The 23907-nt window shown below is 41.5% G+C and overlaps 2 protein-coding genes across 2 annotated transcripts; both read right to left on the bottom strand.

Annotated features, from left to right (window-relative positions):
* Positions 1-3516: 3516 nt before the first annotated feature.
* fam124b (family with sequence similarity 124B) lies at positions 3517-6638 on the bottom strand. The gene is made up of 4 exons (XM_083695513.1): positions 6551-6638; positions 5848-5879; positions 4863-5656; positions 3517-4654 (listed from the first exon to the last, which is right to left on the bottom strand). Exons 1-4 carry the CDS (start codon positions 6619-6621, stop codon positions 3884-3886), a joined length of 1668 nt encoding a protein of 555 aa, XP_083551639.1. The 5' UTR covers positions 6622-6638; the 3' UTR covers positions 3517-3883.
* Positions 6639-7262: 624 nt separating this feature from the next.
* Positions 7263-23025, bottom strand: LOC310823162 (cullin-3). Its single transcript, XM_083695913.1, has 16 exons — positions 22777-23025; positions 20586-20783; positions 19276-19389; positions 18144-18304; positions 17812-17926; positions 16661-16889; positions 16372-16517; positions 15794-15970; positions 13212-13382; positions 12950-13057; positions 12662-12786; positions 12370-12466; positions 10702-10836; positions 9162-9348; positions 8734-8879; positions 7263-8618 (listed from the first exon to the last, which is right to left on the bottom strand). Exons 1-16 carry the CDS (start codon positions 22837-22839, stop codon positions 8487-8489), a joined length of 2304 nt encoding a protein of 767 aa, XP_083552039.1. The 5' UTR covers positions 22840-23025; the 3' UTR covers positions 7263-8486.
* Between the last annotated feature and the right edge of the window lie 882 nt (positions 23026-23907).

Genomic DNA, 23907 nt, shown 5'->3' with positions numbered 1-23907 from the left:
CTTTTGATCAATGTGTCTGTATGCATCATTGATATAAGGATATGCATGATACATCTCTGGAATAGTGCTGCCCCCCTAGTGCTTACATCTGGTTAGTTAGAGAACAAAGGGTGATAACCACTTGCAACCAAAAAGCCTCCTAAATTTAGCTGATGAATAGTTAGTAGAACTGTTCTCATTTCTTGTCACAATTACCTTCTATCATTTCAAATAAACCAATTACATTTGCTCAATAAGCCACTGAGGTACTTTTACACTTTTACCTGACCTTCTCATTTCATCAGTTGCTTGTAAGTGTGTGTGTGTTCTCTGACACCTGAGTGTCTGGGCATGACACAGTCTGACTTGTGTTGTCTACCTCCTGTGTTTGTCTGTCTGTTCTGTTTGGTATATAAAGCAAGTGTCTCATATTTCTCAGTCATCACATCATATCACCTAGGAGCACTGGTAGCCTGGTTTTGAGTTTCCTGTTGAACAGCAGCTCAGCAGCTGATAGTCCATATTTCAGTTGAGTAGCCCTCTAGTTCAACAGTGCTAGGTAAGGGTCTGTGTTCAAGTCTAGTGCTTTCTTGATCAGTAGTTTCACTATTTGTACTACATTTTCAACATCCATTTGACTGTGGGTACAGTGGGCTTGAAATCAGAAAAGGCCTGACAGCTAAACTGCAGCTCATTGTCTGTCTGCACTGTGTATGACTTGATGTGACTTGACTTGATGTGCATCATCACAGTGGCGGCCGTAGTGTCCTTCAGTAGCGCTATTTCTGGGTAATGAGAGTAATAGTCCATTACCAACACATAATATTTTCCATGCAGAGTAAAGAGACCTATTCAACTTTACCCCAGGGTCTCAAGACCTAATTTTCCTCAACCCACATTGGTTCCTTGCTCTGTTTGTTTCTGTATTTCTGACATGTTTCACAGGTTGTGATTGTTTGATCTGCATTCATTTTAGGCCAGAAAACTTTAAAATCAAACAATTACTATGGGGTCAAAGTGTAGATTCTCAGCTTTAATTCAATGTTTTTTTTTTTCAGATTGGGTTCACCATTTAGATAGTACAACATTTTTTAAACACGCTCCAAAAGTATTGAAAAAAAATAAAAAAAAGTCAAAATAAAGCACTCATGTTTAGTATTTGGTCAACAAATATCTGCGACCCACTGACCCCACCAGACACTGGGTATTTTCTCTGGTGATGCTCTGCTGGGCCTGTACTGCTGCCATCTTCAGTTGCTGTTTGTTTGTCTTTTTGCCTAAAATCTTATCATCAGGAAATTAAATGCATGTTTAATTGGATTAACATCTGGAGATTGACTTGGCCAGTCAAGAACTTTCTGCTTTTTGGCCCTAAAAAACTCCCTAGTTGCTATGGCAGTATGTTTGGGGTCATTGTGTTACTGTATGATGAAGCACCAGTGAATTTGGAGGCATTTGCTTGTACTAGAGCAGACAAGATGTTTCTGTACACTTCAGAATACATTATGCTGCTGCTATCAGTAGTAACATAATCAATTAAGACAAGTTAGCCAGTTCTTGTGGCCATACATGCCCAAACCATAGCGTCCCCTCCACCATGTTTCACAGATGAGGTGGTATGCTGTAAATCTTGGGCAGATCCTTTTTTAGGTACTTTTTAGCCAACTGTAACCTGACCATCCTTTTTGTGGATAGCTAGTGGCTTGCACCATGCAGTGAAGCCTCTGTAGTTTGGCTGGTGACATATTCTGAGGATGGAGGTCTCCTGGAGAGTGTTCCTGATCTATGGGACAGTTTTTTTTTGTGGTTTTCTTAAGTAGGGTGAACATTCTTCAGTTATCCACTGTAGAAGTCTTCCTTGGCCTACCAGCCCGTTTGCGATTGCTGAGCTCACCAGTGCTTTCTTGATGTTACAAACTGTTGATTTTGGTAAGTCTAAGGTTTTGGCTCTGTTTCAGATTTTTCTGATATTTCAGCCTCATAGTGGCTTCCTTGACTTTCATTGACATCTCTTTGGTCCTCATGTTGACAGACAAATGCAAATCCTAAAATCAATACTAGAAATTGACAGCTCTGACAGCTCTGATTAACCAAAAACACCTGTAAAACCAATTTTCCAATACCCTTGGTGCCCTAAAATAGGGGAACTATGTATAAAAATGGTTGTAATTTCTAAATGGTGAAACCAATCTGAAAAAATAAAACAGTGAAAGCTGAGAACGCTCAACTTTAACCTCATAGTAGTGTTTATTAATTGGACACAGTATATTCTTCTCTCATTTATCTATCTATTAATTTGTCAATCTATCTGTTCAGAAAGTCCAATTTATCATTATCATAATTATCTTGAATTGTAATTTGTATTCAATTAAATAGTTGCAACAATGGACAGAGGATTTTATCCAACTATGATGAAAGGCACCAATAGTTGTCCACTGGAGGGGGCATGTCGCTTGCAAATGTTTGGTAGCAACTGAATTACTAAACTAAACTTATCTAATAAGGAGATGAGCCCCAGGTGTATACTAATTGATGCTCTTGTCGCAGGGGAAATGTTGTTTGCAATTAGAAGATCTCTTTCAAACCTGTATCTGATTTAACAAGAGTGCAGTCTATGGTCATCCCAATCATAATGTTGGTTGCAATGAACCCAATTTGTTTTAGCTTTGTTTTCTCCGACACACCTGTTGCAAAGTAACTACATCAGGTGTGCTAAAACCTTTTTTTAGTCATTGACAAACAATAACAACATTTAAGTTCTGAATTTTCATACAAATAATTTAATACACAAAGAAATGGATTTAGTGATGCATATTCATTTCCTTCGTAGTCAACACATGATTTAACAAAAATACAGTTATGGTCCAAAATTCACAACTTGGCTCTTAAATGATCTTAGTTACATCATTGAGACTATCATCAGTCGGATAAATGTTGTAGGCGCCCAGTAAAGCTCTATGGTAATTCCAGCATTATTAATAGAGTATCACCTCAGCTCAGACAATTAGTAGTGTAGTCTGTAGGTCTCTACCTCCTCATCATACTTCAGTCCTAATAACACTTTCAAGATTTTAGATTGTCCCTTTTAGTAGACTAATCACAACAACATACACCACAATCCATCAAACAAATTCAATTGTATGAAAAGGTTCCCCAAAATGTAATCAGTTAGTTCCCACAGTATTGTTTACATGTCCATCATCAGATCCTGTATGTAGTATTCTAAGTAATCTTGAGTCAGTTTCCCAAAAGCTTTATAGCTAAAGTAATAATTTATTTCTTTTTTAAAAATCCAGGTCCACTCCTCTTCTAGACCAGCAAAGTTCTTCAATAAACGAATTCAGTTGTTTCACGCACAGAAGATTAACCTGCAAACATTGATTATTGTTATTGGTAGTACTACTTAAGCTACGAAGCATTCGAGAAACTGACCCCTGGTCAATTTCGCATGGTCCAGTTAACATAACACATGGTGCCAGTTAACATAACACATGGTGCCAGTTTTACAGACAAGGCTTAAGCCTAGTCCTGGACTAATTCACACTTTCAATGGCAAATTGCCACTGAGGATGATTTTTAGTCTAGGACTAGACTTAAGCCTTGTCTATGAAACCGGCCCATTGTTTAGTACAACATTAATAGAAAACACTTAACAGTCACTGCTGTTCAAATACAAATCGTAATGCTAGAAAAATAGGCTAATTAAACTGTACAGACTCGCACAGGTGTCAGACCTGACATGGAGTGCTTTTTTGGGGTAAGGGTAGATGCCACACGGATAGAGATACACTACCACTCATCAGCTTTCTCAATGCTCAGAATTAAGCACACACTAATTTTGACTGCCCTCTCTCTTCAACAATGTTATGTTACAATCAATAGGCTAAATTGCAACATTGCAGAGTCAGATGAAGAACTCATCTAGTGATTCTGCATGGGGTGTGGCTGATGACAGAGCCTTTGCTGTTAGTTCAGTAGAAGTTCGCTCCACAGGCCCTCTTGAGTGTTTCTGACCAAATGCCTGGTTGACACTGCTGTCCCAGGCTGGTGAGCCTGCTTTGTACCCTGGGCTGGTGTCGCTGCTCACAGCCCATGTCCTGAGGGCCCCAGGTATGTGAGTTCCTGGTAGACACTCACTCAGCTCCCTGGCAACGCTCTCCAGGGCTGAGGCCCCCACAGCAGCGGGCCTCTCAGAATGGGTTGTCACAGAGACACCTGTGTCTGAAATAGCTGTCATGGTGATATCTGTGTCTGAGCGGGCCGTCACTGGGATGCCTGTGTCCACATTTGTCTCAGGCTCCTCCTCCTCTAGCAGCAGATGTGAGAGGGAGAGGGAGGGGCGTCCCGGTGACTCGTGGGGGTTGACTGACAGCAAAGCAGGGCTGCTGCGTTGGGATGAGTAGCAGGAGCTGCCTGGGGGGGTGCTGCAGTAGCTGTCTGACCCCATGCTCTCTCCTCCTCCCCCATATCGCTGCCCCCCAGCAGGCCTCTCCAAGCCTGGGTCGGTGCGTGGCCTATTCCCTTGCCGGGTCAGTGGGGTCTTGTGGCTGCAGGACTGCGTGGTGTGTGCAGGGGCAGCCACATTGCTACTCAGCAACCCTCTGGGTGTGACACTGGGGCAGGTCAGGGGGAAGGCGCATGTCAGGGGTCGCTGAGGCTGGGCTGGGCCTTTCACCTGGAAGACAGGTGAACCCCCCAAGGTTTCAGATTACCACACATTTATCATTACCAACAACAAGGCAAGATATTCTAACTCAAGGTGCAGCTGGGCTTGCTGTGCACTGCACATCTCACATTTTAAATGGCAGGGTGAAAATGCAGAAAGAAGACATTGCATAGCAAATGTAATACAGTGGTAAAACAAGGGAGGTTTGGGACTCTACCTGGAAAAGAATCTTGTTGCCATCCAGGTCTTCAGTCTGCCATCGGGTGGCGCTGATGGGGGTGCATGGGTTGGGCAGCAGGGGCACCAGCTGGCCAATCTCCTCCACCCTGAACTGTAACACAGCTGAGTTGCAGGGCTCCACCCTGACCCCTGGAGAGAGCTGTTTGAGGGCCAGCTGCAGGCACAGCCCAGGCTCAGTGTGAAGGGTGAACCAGCAGAACCCAGTCTTCTGCTCCTCTGCATGCCGCTGCAGTACCGTCTCATACAGCCGCACTGCATCACCAAAGTTATCATAGCCACTGTAGAGCGTCACCCGTAGCATCTCCCCCCCGCAGTGCACTGGGCGCACGCCCCACACAGGCATACCTGTGCCCAGGCTGTAGAAGTCACGGCTGGGCAGGAGGTATGGCCGGAGCAGGGCATTGGCCGGGGAGGTGGAGGAGGTGATGTGGACACCCCCTGCCCTCCCCCCACAACTCTCAGTGTGGTGGTACTGCCAGGGGGGACGCTGCAGGAAGTCCAACACTCTGAGGATACGCTCCTCCCCATAGGCCTCGTGCAGGAAGATGGTAACAGCCAGTGAGGGATACCCTGCCACTGGGCTCAGCCAAGAGCGGGCGTAGTCCCTGAGTGGACAGGCCCGCTCGGACACGTGGAAGATGCGCAGGCTGGGGCACACCCATCTAAGCAGGCGGTCCAGGGTGTGCTGCAGCAGGAGGGAGTCACCAGGGTTGGCCAACAGGTGCATGCTCATCAGCAGAGGCTCTTGACCTCGGGTGGCCATGAGCTCACCTGTCACCAACACACACAAGGAACAGCATGGGTTAGGGAGGTAGTTCACCACTGACATATCTCAAGGCCAAGCACACGACATGGGGGGTCACAATGCAGATTGCAGAATACAATTGTTTTAATAGAATATCAGTTGCAGTTAACTAGATGCAAAGAAGCATGTCCAACATTAGTGGAAAGGCATAACTTACTGCTTGGAGATGACATCTTACTGCAATCAGATCTAGAAGTGAGATACAGAGAGGGTGTTTGGGAGTCATTTGATCATACGAGAAAAAAAGCCACAACTTTCAATGCATTCCATAAAATAATTGTCTCATTCCAGTTTATTGTGCCCATGCAGGGTGTTGAGCGTAATATGGTTTTAAGGTGTCTCCATCTTGTGGTCAGAACATGTATGTGTTGTTACCATGACAACGGCGATGAGAACGCTGCTTAGCTACTGTTCTTTGTTGTTAGGTATTATACTAGTAAACAGAGCGACTAAATATGTGCCTGTGGGTTTTATAATGGGAAAGAAACAGGACAGCGTCATTTGGGAAGAGTTAAACATTGTTTTGTAGAAGCCCTATAACTCTATTGTAGAGTGGGAAAAACGTGCTGGCTAAATAAATGTTATACTTCTTAGCCAAGCAAAGTCTAAAGTTAAGCTTACTTCGTTCACACAACAGCACAACACAGGCTTATTATAAGTAGCAACGTCTAAAGTTGAGCTATTATAACTAACTTTAGCTAGTAGTGCATGTTATGGGTCAGACCCTAACCATAACATGCTGAAACGTCAGCTGAATTAGTTAGCTAGCTTTGTATGCATGAAAAACCCTAGATACCACAAACAGAAACATGAATAGCCAGCTAATGTAGCTAGGCTAACGTTGATCATGAAAAACTTACTCGGCAGTCTCAGCTCCGGAATCCACGTTTTCATCATCCGCTCCGTTGAATAGAATCGATCTGCGTAGCATTGTCCGATATTGTCACCGGACTTTACCCGACTGAATACTATGAACAAAAATCGTAACGCTACATTTTAGCAGTGGCCCAGGGTAGCGGAAAGCACTGTGTTCGATTGTCAGCTAGCCCCATTTATGTACCCCCCCTTTTCTAGACGGGACACTGACGTAATCAGGTACCGTTACTTTGTCGTCTGATTTAGGGGGTAGATATTATGCAAAGGATAGAAATACAGTCACCTCTACTCACCAACAATAAAGTCTTCCAACGTTAATCAGTACACATGAAAAATGTGAGACAGGGAAAATATATAATAGGAACAGCAAAATACAGAATAACACCAGACGGCTGTTGTCTCACATAGGCACTGCAGACAAAGGGTCCAGTCGGGTTAAACAGATTTAGAAGTGCAAAAGAGGTAATGCAGCTTATGAATGGGACTTGAATCCCTGAAAAATGTAGGATATCGTCTGTTACATCTACTTAAGAGCATTAAACGCCTTTTGAATTCACCCTTTTGTTTAAAAGCCTATGGTCACCCTTGATGTGATGCTTTGAATTTACATATGTATTCATTGAAATCATGCATTCTTGTGCATTTCAGACCATAATTTACACAAAGAAGGATTGTACATTTCTACAATAGCCTAGTCAATAGATTGGGTTTACTTTTCAAATTCATGTCACAACAGCGGATACAGAAGAACTGTTCACATTCAAATGCATTGCACATTGAGAAATGTGAAATTTACTCCATGGTGATTCAACAAAAATACTGCTCAAAGTTGGCTACAACTTACAACTAAAAGCCACACACAGAAAGGTCTTTTGAGTTCCTTTTTGGCTGCACACAGTTTCTAACAACCTTCTGCATTAGGCTTTAATTATGGTCTGAGCGGAGGAGATATTTCACAGTTCAGACAATTTACTATGGCTTTCTCTGTGCTCAATGGAATTACAAGGCACAGAGTTGGAAAACATGGAGGCAGAAAAACCTTATTTAAATGTTATTTTTCTACATTTAATATGATGAAAACAAGGCCCTGTACAATCCACTTCAGCAGTGAGTACAATAACAATTATTTTACAATTTATACACATGGTGCTAAATCAGTTCCATTTGAAATGCAGTAAAGACAAAAACATCCCCTTTGAGATCTGCATTGAGAGGAACCTACATTTCAAACAGAAGAAATAGTTTCTGGGCTGTTGATCCAATTTTACAATAGGCCAGAACAGAAAAAGACAACAAAAACCCAAACACCTTTTATAGGGCATATGTGACTTGTTCCACCAATCCATAAGCTAAAGCATGCTATCAAGCAACTTCTCTTGTTTTCTGCAAACCAGTAACATCCTTGTCCTCTTCTTTGATTAACATCCTCAAGGAAAAAAGGCCAATAGTGTCTGACAACCTGTACAAGTAGCATGGTGCCGCAAAACACAAACATAACACATGTACATCAATATTGAAAAAGGGGAGAATTTTCAAATATTTTCTTGGTCTTCATGTAGCCACCTAACATTTGCTTAGTGTATGTCTCATAATATTTTGTTTATGCTCATTCTCTCTGCTTATAGATCTGAATGCAGTAATGTGGTGATTCTCACCCAATACTCTCCAAGGCCACATTAGAAACGTGAAACAGTAACAAAGCTAGATCCCCATCCATTTACTCCTCTCAGCAGAAGAAATCTAAAATATCTAGAAAACTTCCCTGTCTTGGTAAAGCAATTTTATACAACTTTTTATGGAGGAAAAGTAAGCTTCCCAGTGTTTCCCAGTATCAATGAAAGAGAACTTAAATTCATATGCAAAGCACAGTCCCAAAAAAGTCTCTCTGTTTCACTTGAACTCAGGTTTCATTGGCTAGTTTTATGCTACATAAGTGTACACTTTGCGATCCTCTGGTGTTCGTGCCAAATATTCCCTCTCAATGAGTCCTTCAATGCGCTTTTTGATGACTACAGGACTAGGGAGGAATCGTGCTCGCAGCTGCTGGGTTACCTGGAGAGACGGTCCAAATATAGAAGCAGTCAGCACACAATGTTATATTTTACCAGTAACATTCCTTAAATGTTTAAAGCTTAAACATTTCAATATGCTCATATATTCAACTGACCTCCGCTACGAGTACATTATGCTGCATCTTCTTTCTAGACTTCATGATGCGGACAATGGCAGCTTCGATCTCATGCTTCCTGTCATCGTCTACTTTCTGCCGTGTCTCTTTCCTCTCTGGGTCAGACTCTCCCTGCTTAGCAGCCACTAGAAACGACACAGAGACACAAACAACACACTTCAGCTAGAAACCACGTATGAAACATGCTCCACGTATACAGGTCTATACGATGCATTCATCACAAGTTAATCTATGGTTATGATAACAAGATGAGTAGAAACCAGTGGGTCCTTTCAATAAAAAAAGTCTGAAAGGTAGGAGGTTTGAATACAGTTCTACACCTTAATTGAAATGAGAGAAATACTTTGGTTTTAGGCTATTTGATTGTTCATGCCTGGATCTTTATTGTATGTCTCTGTGCTGTTTACCTGTCTGGATCTTTACACGGTGCAACTTGGAGGTAAACTGGTCGTTGACGGTAAACACGTGTCCGTTCTCAATCTCCTTCGATTTTGGCTCCTTGGTGAGAACACGCTGAGTGGGTTTACCACAGGCCAGGGACTGCAGAGCTCGCACCAGCTCCCTTTCTGGAATATCAGTTTCCTGTTGAATCTCCTACACAGTGAGGAGAGATAGAGACATGACATGGAGAAGGGAGAGAGATGGAGAGGAGGGTTGGGGAAGAATGCTCCTCTGATCCATGACTTTTACAGGCTCTACAAGGCCTCCAAAATTGCCTTGTGCTTGTGCTCGGTGTGCATGTAGCTACCAGCTGTAGAGCAAAATTGTAACTTGTGCATCTATAACTCATGCACCCTTTATGGATTTTCTGTTTCTTAGCGCCACACTGGATTGGATTTCCCACATACTCACATTGATTGATAATAGTGACATTAGCCAATTAATTAAACAATAAAAAGAGCCCCTCATCAGTGCAAATTTGATGATTCAATATTTAGAAGACTCAGAAATGTATTTTGTGTTGAGAGCAGACTGTGTATAGTGCTCTACATTCCTTTACGTTATAGCCTCTGGAAATATATGTCTAAGTGCATAAAGCATTATTTGAATAACTGAATATTAGTCCTTGTAAGTCTGAAGGACAGGTATTTTATCTAATTAGTTTATATTATCCTAAAAAAGATTGTTAGCATGTGATGCTCACTTCACCTTTGGTGTTTCCTTATATGTTAGCCTACACCTAGCTACATGTTTCGTAGCTTCAGTTTATGTATGGTTTGAAAAAGGGACGCTTAGTAGTGGGCTTACTATGTTGCCAAATATGATAGAAATATGTTTGATTAAGCAGGGGTTATATTAATGGACATGCCCCATTGATATAAAATAGCCTACCATTGAGGAAGGGGAAGGCAAGCTCACTCTTTACCAAGTAGCCTAGGCTGTTCTCATCATTGTATTGACCCCTAGTGTAGACTTAAATATGGAGGACTTCAGAGCGCAAGAGAGTATAAACACAAGAACGCACGTTGTTGATAAAAATAGCTCCACCTACTTCACGTGCGTTGACGTACACACGGAGACCATGAAGCAGCACTTAAAGGTGAAGCATGTAGTTTTGCGCTTTGGTGCCCTCTTTGGCCACACTGAAAATGTGAAAAACGCAGATATGCTCCGTTTTATAATAGCCACAAATATGTGCATATCCTTGAGGAGGCCAGTGCTTGACCTCGACACCAGATTTTAGAAAGTGCTTTGTTTGGACCAGCGCTGAACGTTCTGTATTATGTGACCTCATTCCTTGATCACTGTTGATTTATCATGGCCATTTAAACAACTTTAAAGCTCAAATCTACATACTGGACATTTAAGTTTATCAGTACTGAAACTAGAAAATAAATTGTTTTTATTGACATATAGTTATGTTAACTTTGCAAAAACAAAGGGTGGGAAGGAGGGGGGTCACACAATGGTGTGATATGCATAAGACTGTGGAATCAGTGGCTGTACCTCAAATGTGGACTTCTCCCTGTTGTTGAAGAGCATAAGGATGGTCATTTGGAAGGTGGACACCTGCAGTATGTGCTTTCTTGTGTTGGAGCCTGTAACCTGGGCACCACCCACCCCCACCTCCGAGCCATCCTCCTGCAAAGGGAATCGAAGAGGGTGCATTCAAGTTAACTTCAATCGCCGGCTTTCCATAGCGAGGCTTACGCCGTGCATGCCATTGCATGCCAACTGCTTTTCCAGTCACGCCCGGGCTTCAACAGGGCTTACTCCAGGCCTATTCTGTGCTTAAAACTCTGGCTTTTACCCTCCTCTACCCCCCTTGTCCTTATGCCAAGCGATTTAGAGGCTTTAGTTGGCAAGTGAACTTTGTGAGTAACAAGCGTAATCCAAGTTAGCTCGCTGTAACTGCACAATCTAATGGATTTGAGTAGCCATAAAAGTGCTTAAAGGCCCACTAAAGTGACTTTGATTTCCATACCAAACCGTTGTTTGCTTATCACAATTGCTCAAGCCAGCAGACTACAAGATTGACTGGACGTGAAACTCACATTTTTGACTGAGAGTTTGCATTTTTGATTGATAGTTCATCTCGTTAGTTCCTTGGTTCAATGTTTTTTTTCACTGGCTGTGATGTTGACCAATTCATTAGCAGCCTACAGTGTCTCGTGGATTTAGGCAGCATTGCCATTTGCAGTTGTATGCCATTACATTTTTGGTGAGTTACTCTGAAGCTAGCTTTGTTCAATAGTTAGTAACTCCACTAAGATAAGTTAGCGAATAGGCTGTTTTTCTAGGTTGCAAAATACAACCCTGTGCTACAGTAGCTCAAACAACAAGATAACTTTAGCTACATCATTTTCTTACCTTTGTATTCTGAATAGTCTTGCATAATTTTACCTCAACATTCTAAATTGCTAGTTTCATCTAGTCTCAGCTGTTATCTGCACTTGTTGTGAGCTGACAATGTGTGCACTGCTAGTGCTGGCTAAAATTGGAGGGATGTAAAATGTAAACAAATTATATAATTAGCTTATTTTGAATATAACATGAGTAAGTCGTGTTGACGGATGCATAACCTATTAAATCACACCCATTGAAAACTGAGCATTTGGGGGAGTGTAGCAGGGCTCGATTTTTACATAAAGAGTACTGGAAATGACAGAAACCTAATTCTTCATATTTAGGTGATGCTAATTTGATCTGCTGAAGCCAAAATTCAAACCAAAACACTGGAAATTATGATTTTCACTTTAGTGGGACTTTAAGTTACCAGAACTTGTTGGGAAACCAGAGAATTGTCTCTATAGTTCGCCTTACAAACTGCAGAATGTAAACAAACTGGATTTCATACAAGGCAGGACTAGAAAGCCCAATGATGTCACTAGGCTCGAATCACCGGGCTTTGAGCACTAGCTGGCTACTAATAAGCCTTGGCACTGGCACCACTGTTGAAAAGCAACTAATGTACCTGTTGCATAAATACTGCAGTCTATGTGTATAGTATGCATAAACACTTGAAGCTAATTAAGGAAACTTAATGACATCCATCCTTACTCATCTCATATTGCAGTTAAACAGTTGTAAATCTAACAAAGTCTAACACACTCTTATCAAGATCTGATACTAACATTACTAGAGAGCCTGCCTGCATGGCCGTCTGGTTCATACCTTTTTGATTGGGCCGTAGAAGGTGGCGTTTAGGTCTGCAGAGCCCATGTGATGCTGCAGAGTGAGCTGCCTGCCACTGTGCTTAGCAAGATAAAACCTACAAGCACAGAGCCAGAGAGGGTGGTCACTCTCACTAACTCACACTCTCTATCACTCACACTCACACACACAGACACATTTTCAAAACACATTATGGAACAATGGAAAGAGCCTAAGCTGCCATAACCTGCATGAGAGAATATATCATCACTACGTTATCGAAACTGAATGAGATATGATGAAGAAAACAAACCTTCTGAAGACTTCAAATGCATGTCGGGGTGAAGGGGGGATGTTACATTTGGGTGTGGCTGATTGTGTCGGCCAGTATCCTGTCGTCAGTACTCTCACTGTGAGATCAACTCCGCCCAACGACACCTGGGGAAGGCAAAACAACAACAACAATGTGTTTGAGTGGCTGAGAAGGTCTGCCACCATCCGAATGGCCATGAAAGCTTTAAAACTGAGGAACACATCTTTTGGAGTTCCAACAACTCAGCTGTCAGTAACAGAGTTTCAGCTGGTTATCTGAGTGCCTCACCCCTGTTGTCTGTAGGTGTTGTCGGAACTCGTCCATAGTTGTGTTTGAGATGCTCATGTCCCTGAACATTCCTTCCAGTTTAGAGGTGAACTGGCAGCCGCACTCCGTCTGTGCAGAGGAACCAAGAGATTTACTATTACATTGATCCTCCACTTACGAACTACAGGACAACATGCTTTCTCTGTGCAGGAGGAATTAGTAAATTACTGGAATGTGATGGATAAATGTTGTTGGATATGCAGCTCCTCCTCTTTCTCCTCACCTTCAGCTTTGAGATCATGTTCTTCTCCGAGTCATCAGAGACACTCTTGTTGGTGAGCAGCCTCCTGGCCAGATGCTGCTTGTAGTACCTCTCAAATACATCTTTTTCCTGCATGAACCTGAACAGCACCATGGCCTTGTCCAGGATGGACTCCACCTCCTGCTCTGTCAGCTGTGGTCAGAGGACAAGAGGAGAATTAGATGCACATTTTGTCATATTCTGTCCCAGAGCCTGGAATTGAAATACATTAAATTAGGATTGTCCCTCACTGATTTACACAGCTTACTCGTCACTTCTAAATGAAAGAAACATTCTAGACATAATTTATTAAAAATGAAAACAGAAAAAATATATTTGCAAAAGTGTGTATATCTACACACCCCATGCTGCGGCTCTCCTAAAATTAGCTCAAATACAAACATTTCTTCAACAAGTTACTCAATAAATAGAATTGAGTCCATTTGAGGTTGGCACTACAAACTGAGGAACAAAAAACTGCTTAGCAATGCTACCCTGAGACCTCGAGAGACTACCAAAAAAATCTACCAAATTGAATGGCTGAGAGGGAAAAGCACACAGATGGGATAACATCATCCCAGTCACTCTACAAAACTGTTCCATATAACAAGAGTGACCAGAAGGAATCCCATAATGAAATAAAATACATTTCTAATCCATAATTGTGTTTACAATAATCAATTCAAGTAATACAGCAAAGAAAGCGTCTAATTTGTGTTTCTTGGGTTTTACTACAAAGCATTAAGTTTAGTGCAAATCCAGCACATGCATCGCTGTTTCCTCACCATCCCTCCTGTGAAGGATTGTGGTAACTGCATTATGTAGTGGATAGGGACTGGGGAGTTTGTCTGAACATTTTGAAATGTGCTGAGTTTGTTCATAAGTGTTTAATTGATTCCTATTCAAATGAGGGACCCTCCAAAGACATGGGTATTCATTCTGAAATATGTGTTATGTAACTATTATAATATGTACTATTATCATTGTACTCAGATGGACTCAATTCAACTAATTTAGTAATGTATTGAAGATCTACTTTTGAGCTAATTTTAGGAGAGCCACAGCAAGAGGTGTAGACTTTTGCAAACACCTTTATTTGTAATACTTTTTTGACAGACCAGCTCTGGGACAGCAAAAGGTGAACATTTTTAAAGCCTGTGTAGACTTTCTATAGGGGGGCACCTCATCTCCCATGCTGATGATTCACCCAGATAGTTTTTAAGTGCTTACTTTTGTTATTTAGGTATGCCCAGCAGCTGTGATCGCTCAACTTGGAGATAGAATGGGAGTCAATGGGGCAAGTAGCTTCTTCCATTAAGCACCAAAATGTCAAAAAAAAATCTAAAGTTCATGTAGATTATCTAGATATTCCACATATAAGTTTGTTGACAAAGTTTGAGTTCTGTAAGGAATTCTGAATTAGGTGTTTGGGCACCCTGAAAAGAGTAATAAATATGCCCACTTACAGCCTTCAGAGGACATAGTTGATACACAAGTAGCTTTGAAAATTCGGAAAGGAAGTTTTTGTGCTTTTGTGCAGCATTTACTCTAATTCTAATTTCCAAGTTGAGCGACCATGGCTGCTGGACATAACTAAATAACAACGGTAAGCACTTATAAACCATTAGGGTCGATCATCAACATGGGAGATGTATCTTAGAACAAATGCAAATATCAAAAAAGTGAACCATCCCATTAAAGGAGCAGGGCGTAAGTCTGTTGGAAATCTGACACCTCTGGCCATCACAGTAAAATTCAGTACAAGACTAATAATAATAATAATAATATAACCCCCCAAATTGGACTTGCATTGTCAGATATTAGCTGTTGTGTTTCGGTGAGTCCACTCCTCTAGAACACTCCAGGCCAATTACCACATGTTTGTATACAAACCGAGTGTTAGGTAGGACACTCTATTTTAGAAAGCCCTGTTTGGGACCGAAACAGCGTTCGTAAATAAAGTATTTATTCCAAGGGATCTCATTCGCTACGAATTAAACAGTCATTACAACCATTATGTTATATGAATGTTATATATGGCACATTAAATGGGTGATGACATTAACAAATATTGGTTGTTATCATGATCATTTCAAAAGCTATTATGTCAATAGGATAAGCACACCAGTGCAAATATTTTGTCTTAGCCTATTGGTGAAATTTGTGTTTGAAGTAAAGGCATCATATCAATACAGAGTTAGTATGATAGTAGCTTAATGGCTCCCAAATTATTTTTCTTTTTGGTCACAGAAGGTGATTGCACTGAGAGAGAAGCCCTCCCTTCATTCACAGGCTTCTCCATCAGTCCTTTTTTATGGAGGGGCACTACATAATTCGTGGGGGACAACATGTTTACTGTACACTTGTCTATTATTGCGTTAGCCACGTGACTTCAAACGGTTATGACAGTTATAACGATTATTTGCATGATGATTGACCGACACCCAATGACCGTCACAGCCCTACTCATCACTGGCACTGATGATATTAGTGAATGCTGAGTCAGTCTTCACTGTGTGCCCTAGGGGGTAAGGAGTGATGAGCCATTTCATCAGAAGACTCACTCCTTTCACGCCTTTCTTCAGCTTATCGTCGATGAACAGGGAGAGATACTCTGGAGAGCGCGAGTTCAGATTTAGGAAATACTCAAAGTCTCCAGCGATGGTCTGCTTGAAGAGACGGTCATTGTTAAAGGATTCCTGAAGGAAGCGGTCGAAGCGAGACTTCAAATCCAACAGACCCTGAGGAGAAGAGTGAGAGAGAACAGGATCATTTCAGATGAAAAGCAAGTTCTTGTATGTTGCCATCTATTGTCATTATACAGTATAACAGAAATGGAACATTACCAACACACCATCTTTCAATAGCTGCCTGTTTGATATAAAGCAATATCCGGGCAAACCAGTGCATGCTAGCAACAGAAAAAAATAAAGCAGACAGACTTAACCAGAGATTACTTCCTGTTTTCAGCATGCCTTGCCATGCAGTTTACATTACAGAAAGTGATCACCTATTGAGTCTCTCTCGGTTTTACATTTCTCTGGTGCTACCACGCACTGGCTCCGTTAGATATAGCGCAATAGTGAACAGGCAGCTATTGTGCCTGCCCGATACAAAGGATCTCACTTCCTGTCCCAGTTACCTGGATGTAATCCACAGGATTTTTCCCCTCTCCCTCTTCTGAAACCAGCGCCTTGCCCTGTTCCCGTAGGTATGAGCTCATGCATTCACACATGGTCTTCAGCCCATTTGGCACTCTGCTAAAGAGCTTATACATACACGCCAGGTCTGTATTCACAAGCAGACACACAGACACACACAAACAAACATTAGTATTCAAAGACCATCTACTACCACACTGAATATATAATAAGTATCGTATAAAACGGATCAATATCAAAATAGTGAAATGAAACATGCAGGAGACTGACCCTCTGTCTTTCCATTCTTGAGCATGTGGACGAGTCCCGAGTTCTCCATCTCAACGATGGTCTTCATGTGCTTTGAGATGAGCTCCCGCTCCACCACCTTAACTATGGGCTCCTCAGTGGACTTATCCAGGCAGTGCATCACTCGCTCTATCTCCTCGTTTATCCTTGCCTCTACTTTCTTTATGTACACGCTTGCACTGTTCTCTGCCAAAAACTTTTGACTCTCCATCTGAAAGAAAAAACATGATTATGAACACTTGGACAAACGCCTGGCTCTAATGAAACTAGGGCTGCAATGATATGTATTATGTAAATTTGTTCATTTGCGTATTCAAGACCGACACGCTGTTTTGTTTTGAAGATGGCAGAGACAAACCCCATTGTCTGTGCTGAGGTTCCTCCAAAAAAACTCTGACCCAGAGCATCCAAAGTGTAGGAATACGTAAAGTAGAAACCAAATAATATGGTGCTTTGTTCACTGTGCAAAGCCCCAATGGCATACCACAGCAGTACAACGGCCATACACAAACACTTGAAAAGGAAGCATCCCGGAGCCATGTGGGAACTTGACACACAGGACGGCCCAAAACTTTGCTTAAAGTATTGTTGCTATCTAGCTAGCTACGTTTTAATCTGTTATCTGCGTTTTTCAATGCTCTGAAAGTGCAACACCTCCAACTGATAATCAATTTGATTCTTTCAGCATTTAGCTGGGCATAGATCAAATTCATGTCATGATAAACGCTTTGTAATACCACATAACGCAAAAGTTGTCAACTGACAATAAAGTACAATAAGTCAAACAAATAAAAAAGAATGAAGACATGGATAATTGCATGTACTCCCCTTACCTGTATAGTAGGCATCCACAATCAAATGATTGTCATGATGAACTGTCATTATCAATAGTACAATTTCAATATAAAATAAATTATCTGACCACTAAATGATGGAATTACAACTACCCACACTGTAATGCAACATCATTGCATTAAAAAACATGTTTTTTTTTGTCAATTCTTCGTTGAGACTAAACGAGTAATCGATAAAATAATCTACGGATGAATTGATGATAAAAAAAAACATTAGTTGCAGCCCTAAATGAAACATAGCATGAATGTGTGTGTAAATGAAGGGATTCTGGCACTAACCTGGAAAAACTCTGCAGACATGTCTAAAAATGGGGCTTCAAAGTCTTCTTCATAAACTGACCTCCCTTCGAGGCCTAAGATCATTAACATCTGGCAAGCATTTCTGATGGCCCCCCTGATGGAAAAGGCACAAACAGGATTAAACAACTCCACACTCCACAACCTTGATTCACTCCATGGTAGCGTCTCACTTTCCCACACGGATTGAAAAGCAAAGGAATGGTCTAAACATTGGCTATCACACCAGGCAGACTCTTCAGAAGAACAGTGGAGGAATAGATGCAGCGCATGTGTCAGCTCAAAGACTGTGTGCATGGACACAGGGGTCATACCTGTCCACGACTTCTCCTTTCCTCTCCCGTGCGATCATATCCAGAAGGGTCTGTCGGAGGTGGTCTCTGATGCAGCCGTAACGCACCACCTGGTCTCTGAAGATGATGAGACCCAAGTTATACACATTCTCCACATTGTTCTGCTGCACGTACACCCGGTCCTGAAAAAACAAGAAGAGGAGAGGGGCATAGTCAGTAAACACTAACTAGCAGTGCTTTCTTATCCCAGCTAGGGAACTGCACAATCACTTGCTGCACTTGCTGCATTCGTTCCTGTAATGACTTTGATGTGCATACATGACTGCACATCAAAGTCTCTTTCTTTCTTGTACATATAGTAGGGATGCTCCGATCTGGATTTTTGGGGCCGATACCAATCAACATTCGTGGTGATTCTTTAAGTGTTGTATGAGGTTTGTCGTATTGTAATTTTTTACTGAATGTCCTCCACGTGAGATTTCTTTTTACATGTATTGCAAATTGAATTTTTGGGGTCTTTTTCCGGCACTGTAAAAAACAGCCAAACCGGAGACGACATTGCGACAAGGCATGCGGCTAATTTTGCTTCTAATTTTTAACGTCCAGATTTGTTCATTTGGATTTTGGACGTTAAGAATTATTATTTAGTGTTATAATGTGTGCTGTTGTTGTTGTTAAAGATTCATGGTCTTAATTAAGATGTTTGCACCTGTTTTACGTTGCCACCATGGAGAGAGAGTTCACGTTGTTATATAGCCTACCATTCAGAACAATATAATGTGATATTTGACTTTCATACCGCTTAAACAGCGCAGCTGGCTCGTAAAAGATCTAATTTTCTTTTTTGCGACCACCGATCGAGTCATTTGGAGTGAAAATCAGCCGATTTATATCGTTGGACGATCAATCGGAGTATCCCTAACATATACGTGTATCACATGGACATGATCAATGTTTTCCCATTGGATCCTAAAGCTATATGTTGTGTGTTGTCATGTCTGTGTACTCACCTGACAAAGACTTCTGTTTGAAATCTATACATTGTTTTGTTTGGTGCAGAATTTAAGCACTGGGGACCATTGATATACCATGTGTAGGCCTTTTCTTTCTTCACATCCCTGGTTTTACCATTGTACCTGGTAGTGCCACTCACCATGTACATCAGGATGTCCCGGATCATCACCATTGCTGTCTGGTGATCGTTCCATGCTTGATTCAGTGTTTGTAGGAAGTTGTTGTTTAGTGAGTTGAGGACATCTTCCCGTACCTTTGGAGAAGCAGCACAGACAGATATTAGTTGAACACACTACTCACTAACACCTGGGTCTGCACTCTAAATGCTATTAACTCAATGGGAACCCATTGAGCTCATAGTATCATTGATACTGAACATAGGTTTAATTCCAGAGGAAAAAACTGCAACTCCAACAAATCTAAAACCAAGAAATCCCCCACTCCCCCCAAATATTTTCAAAACACAGAATTAACCTGGTCTGTCAAGTGGTCCTCGCTTTGAATTTCTCTCTGTTTATATTATAGGGTACCTCCACAGTAGGCATAACCTGCACATTTACAAGGATCTTGTTGACCAGGTGATTCAAGCCAGAGAAAACAGTCACAGCTCCAAGATAGTCAAATTAAATTAATTAAATACTTCAATAGAATATGTGGGGCAGCGGTTACAATGGTACAGGACATGGTTGAAGCATAAATGTTCAAGGACTGTGCGATACACAAACTACAATACAACAGGTGTATAACTAATCACACAAGCAAACGGCAGATCGATCTGGTACCTTGATGACTGAAAATAGAGCAAAACCATAAACACAAATCCACATTTGAAACAGGAGGCTTTTTCAATCAGTAGGACTTGTCAAAGAGAAGACTGTCACCAATGAAAGAGGCTTTCAAATCTGCAGGTGCCTGAGGCCTGAGCCGGTTCCTCTGATAGCACACTGCTCAACTTTCTCATTTCCACCCCTTAAATCTGACGCTGTTATGAATGGGAGTGAGTCATTTTTCCAGATATTTGCTTTGTTTTGTAAGTCCGTCACATCATCCACAGATCCCTAGAGCTTTCTCAGTAATAGGTTTAATATGAGCACTCCACTTCATCACGCTGTCAGCATACCAAACAGACTGAAAACTGTGAACAGCCTGCCTGTAATTTAATATTGGTGGGGTCCTGTATTCAAAAGGCTAAGCATTCAAGTTCCATTACTTTCAACAATTAAGAGCATCTTGTGTAAAGCTAAGCTTGAGTGACTATTTTCTCCAACTACAGAGACTGTGCAAGTAATGGTGCAAAAGTGTCAGAGGAATATAATGGGTTGTCTGAGATTTCTTTGGGTATCAATAAACATAATCACAAACCAAAGGCACAGGGGATTATCTAAGACCCAACTGTTCTATGCTGGGCTCAACTTTGTACAGTGCTGTGCCATCCTGAGTTGGCCTTACTTTGTTGATGAGATGCTCAGTGACAACCTCCCGCAGGCCCGTGTACAGCTTCTCTCCATGCTTGTGCAGCACCATGGTGTAGGCGTTCCGGTAGAGCTCCTCAAAGCTCAGTCCACTGTTGTTCTTCCTCTGGATCTCCTGAATGGCGTTCTTCAGGAGGTCCCAAATGTTGTTGACATACTTCTCATCCATTGTCATCTGCAGCAGACAAAGGAAGGAAGAGTGAGCAAGAGAGCATGAACAAAAGTTGTGGGATCTTCCTCCCTTCTCAGAGAATTTAAGCAAAGGCAGTTTGATTAACATTTTAATTCCAGTATCACTGAGACAGGTCTACAGGAGTCTGAGACCCCAAAGTATTTGCTTATTTTACACTTTGATACTTTACTAACTGTCACTGTTCTATGATGCAATATCTGACAGTTGCATGTAACATCAAGAAGAGAAAGCGCCTCTTTGGATGCCATCATTTGCATTCATGAAACCATGTTGAAAATACAATGATAATTCCATAATCTAAGGATAATTTAGTAGGCCTATGTGACCTTTGTGATCAATGTAGACTGGAGGACTACAATATGACAACATTAACAATATGAGTCAAGACCACAGCATGATAAATAGTTTTCATTCCACCCACCCCAACATGAACTTTTTAACATTACTTCTGAATTAAATAAATGGACTGCTAATGCCACTACAGCAGCCATCACACACTGCTACAACTGGCCATATTCACAGCTTGAAATTAATTCCTTGTAAAGTAGGACCAGGCAGAATATGTGTATGACATCTACTTACACCAAACTAAATCTTTTGGCAACCAATATGTAAGGGTTGCATTTGGATTTCATATTATTTCGACTGAAGCCTACCTAAACCACTAGGCAGGCATTCTCGAGTGAGTGATGGGGATCAAGTGAACCACTACAAACAATATCCCTCATAAGCTATATTTATGCAACCAAGCATAACAAACAAAGTGACATTAAGCCCATACTCCATTCTCAGGTCGTGGGTCTCAACGTTTCTCCAACTCGAACTGCACTGTTCTGTCATATTCTAACCCCATCTACTCCGTGGTTAAGGACTGTTAAGACTGATTGTTGATACTGAGTACAATGCTTCATTCTATGCACATGACCCAGCAAAAGCAGTCCCGGATAGGTCACCAAACCAAAAGGACTGTTAAAAAGATAGTATGCCCTAAGAGCACAGTACAGAGTATGGCACACATACATATATATAGAGAGAATGGGGAGATGTACAGTGTGGTCATCGTCTTTGCAGACCAAACACATTAGTCAAAATGCTGCAACCATTTGCCCGGGTCACATTCAGTAGACTGCAAACGGTAGGACCACATTTGCACTTTCCGATAGTAGCCTAATGGTTTAAAACGTTGTTTAAAACATGGCATTTGTCAATTTTCTATAGCCCTGACAAACTCACTAGTGAGGAGTCAGTCAGGCAATGGGCCACACTGCATGAGCGATTTGAATCAAAGACTGAGTTTGACACATCAATTTGTAGGACATAAAGCAATGTGGGGTTCATGACTTCTTGTCACTGAATGCCTTACTGATTGCTTGATGAGAGGTGAAACTAAATCATAAGATGTGTCATAATAGGGGACACTACCTTATGTCACATTAAATCATTCCTGAATCCTCAAGGGTCACAGCACTTTAGCAACAGATCATATAATGGAAAACAACAAACAAGGTTTTCTTGCCACGTAAACGTGGAAAGAATGTGATAACATACCACTGCCCTATTTCTAACATATCCAGTTAAATTGGTCACAATCAGAAGTACTAAAACCATCTGTTTTTGAATTGTTGAGGTAAAAACAACAAGTGTCAAGAGGGCCACAAAGCTATGACGGCAAATATTTGGCCAACATTAGCTATGGGGATAGCTGGCTACGTTTAGCTTACATAGGGTTTGCAAAGAAAGAAAGAAAAGGAAAGGACAGTAACATGGCAAGCTAGATATCTAGTTAAATAATTGTCTGACAACAAATTTGAATTAATGCGAACAAGCTTCAAAGACATGTTATAGCCACACGCAGTGTTTACTGAAAGACCGGCCTGAGCTATCAAGCTAATGAATTCTCCAGCTAGTAACTCAAACCTCGGCGGTCGAGTCACCGCCTGCTGGCGGAGAGCTCCTATCTGCGGTGTGTACTTACAGGAAACGCTCGTATCCTCATCTTGGTGTCCTTCTTGGTGCCGCCTTTGCTGAGATTGGACATGGTTGCCTCGTCTGTGTCTTCTGTATTTACATGAAAGTCTTTGTTGTGTAGGGACAGGGAAGTGCACTAGTGGGACAGCCGATCAGCTTCCACTCGACCTTCCTCGTAGGTCCCTCTGTTGTTAGTTGTTGACAACCAAACGCCAATTTCGCTTTAACGTAGTTTTCCACACAGCACAGCAATGGCGACTACCTACAGTTCTCTCCGCAGAGCTCACGCACTATACTCACGCGAGATAGATAAGGATGGGCATCTTGTTACTCATTTTTGATCAATGCTACAAAACACACATTCCTTAAAGGTAACAATGTTGTGGGCCATTAGATAGTAATAAAGGTCTAAATATTGTAGGCCTACTTTGACTTTATGTTAAACTCAAATGTAATTATAAAACAGATAATATGATAGACTAGGCCCACTCACTATGAAAATATATAAATTCATCTTTACAATGACACTACTTTGTCGCTTTCCAGTAGAGCATTATTTGGGTTCAGCTTATGCTATTGTGTATCAGTAGATGGCATTGGATATAGCTACAGCAGCCTTATACGCCTTGCCTTTAAACCTATTATTACTCAGTCAGGCATATGCCAGATGAGAAGTCCATCCAAATAGATGCTACATGGCATGCTGCCCTTGAATCTTTGTTCACATATCATGTCAGATCACTGGGATTTCTAATCAGTTTAGTCAGCCATTATTCTTAGGTAAATACATTTCCCTTTGTGATGTCATGTATGCCTGTGTGTGTGTGTGTGTGTGTGTGTGTGTGTGTGTGTGTTTTGCCAGTAGTATAATGGCATGATGCAGATTAAACAGACGTGACAGTAAGCAGACACCACAGCTCTCATTAAACCAAATTTATTCCAAGAAAAAGTTATTTTTTCATAATTTGTTCTCTTTCCAGAAGGTTCGGTCAACTCTCTTCTCCTCTGCAGTATCTAGAGAACACACACATACCACCACGATCTACACCTTTTACAACAATAACTAAAGATTAACAAACGTCAGTCTTAGTTTTTAGTTGTCAGAATAAGTATTTCTTAGATATCATATACATAATGC

Source organism: Argentina silus (genome assembly GCF_951799395.1).
Source record: "Argentina silus genome assembly, chromosome: X".
In the NCBI taxonomy this organism is placed as follows: Eukaryota; Metazoa; Chordata; class Actinopteri; order Argentiniformes; family Argentinidae; genus Argentina; species Argentina silus.
The sequence above is the reverse complement of the archived record's forward strand: the minus strand, read 5'-3'. Positions and strand labels throughout refer to the sequence as shown.

Coding starts and splice junctions, on each gene's coding strand:
- fam124b (XM_083695513.1), bottom strand. CDS start 6,621: ATGCTACGCAGATCGATTCTATTCAACGGAGCGGATGATGAAAACGTG. Junction 5,880..6,550: donor TCCGGAGCTGAGACTGCCGA/GTAAGTTTTTCA, acceptor TCTCACTTCTAG/ATCTGATTGCAGTAAGATGT. Junction 4,655..4,862: donor GCAACAAGATTCTTTTCCAG/GTAGAGTCCCAA, acceptor CCTGTCTTCCAG/GTGAAAGGCCCAGCCCAGCC.
- LOC310823162 (XM_083695913.1), bottom strand. CDS start 22,839: ATGTCCAATCTCAGCAAAGGCGGCACCAAGAAGGACACCAAGATGAGG. Junction 13,383..15,793: donor TGAAGAAAGGCGTGAAAGGA/GTGAGTCTTCTG, acceptor CTCTGACCACAG/CTGACAGAGCAGGAGGTGGA. Junction 8,880..9,161: donor CCGTGTAAAGATCCAGACAG/GTAAACAGCACA, acceptor TGTCGTTTCTAG/TGGCTGCTAAGCAGGGAGAG.